We start from the raw sequence: 780 nt of genomic DNA on the forward strand, positions 1-780 counted from the left end.
TGTAACACCTGTAACACTTGTAGCATATGTAACACATGTAACACATGTAACACATGTAACACATGTAACACTTGTAGCACATGTAACACCTGTAGCACATGTAACACCTGTAGCACCTGTAACACCTGTAACACGTACCTGCACAGAGAACTGATCCCTGCAGATGGTTTTAGTTTGAACGTCTGCTGGTTGTTTTACAGAAAATCGAAGCTCGAGTTGCAGCTGATGAAGACCTGAAGCTGGCTGATCTTCTGAAGTATTACCTGAGGGAGTCTCAGGCTGCCAAGGTGGGATTATCTCCTGCCTGTCAGGAGTCCAGGTGGAATAAATGTCCTGAGGTGACAGGCTCATGGTGTCTCCTCCTCCACAGGACCTTCTGTACCGGAGGAGCCGGGCTCTGGTGGACTACGAGAACGCTAACAAGGCTCTGGACAAGTCTCGGGCCAAAAACAGAGACGTTCTGCAGGCCGAGACCAGCCAGCAGCTCTGCTGCCACAAGTTCGAGAAGATCTCTGAGTCCGCCAAGCAAGGTTGGTTCTGGGTGGTGTGCAGGACCACCATGGATCTGTGGTCCCCTCGTCTCAGAAACATCTAGAAGTTTGAGCAGTGCTGAAATTAAAATTTAATTATTAAAACAAGTTTGAAAAGAACTGGAGACGAGATTAAAGCTGGAAGAGAAAATAAATGAGAGGTGCGGCTGTGCAGGTAGATGCTAACGGTAGCTAACTTTAACTGGAGCAGCTGTGCAGGTAGATGCTAACGGTAGCTAACTTTAACTGG

The 780-nt window shown here is 47.7% G+C and overlaps 1 protein-coding gene across 1 annotated transcript; it reads left to right on the forward strand.

Moving 5' to 3' along the window:
• Nucleotides 1-173: 173 nt before the first annotated feature.
• On the forward strand, nt 174-780 carry LOC106512254 (sorting nexin-6; the record flags this gene model as incomplete). Its single annotated transcript, XM_014000917.1, has 2 exons — nt 174-287; nt 371-780. Coding segments are annotated over 2 exons (339 nt in total), but the record flags the coding sequence as incomplete, so codon positions are not given.

This window comes from Austrofundulus limnaeus, unplaced genomic scaffold (genome assembly GCF_001266775.1).
Source record: "Austrofundulus limnaeus strain Quisiro unplaced genomic scaffold, Austrofundulus_limnaeus-1.0 Scaffold5150, whole genome shotgun sequence".
NCBI lineage: Eukaryota > Metazoa > Chordata > Actinopteri > Cyprinodontiformes > Rivulidae > Austrofundulus > Austrofundulus limnaeus.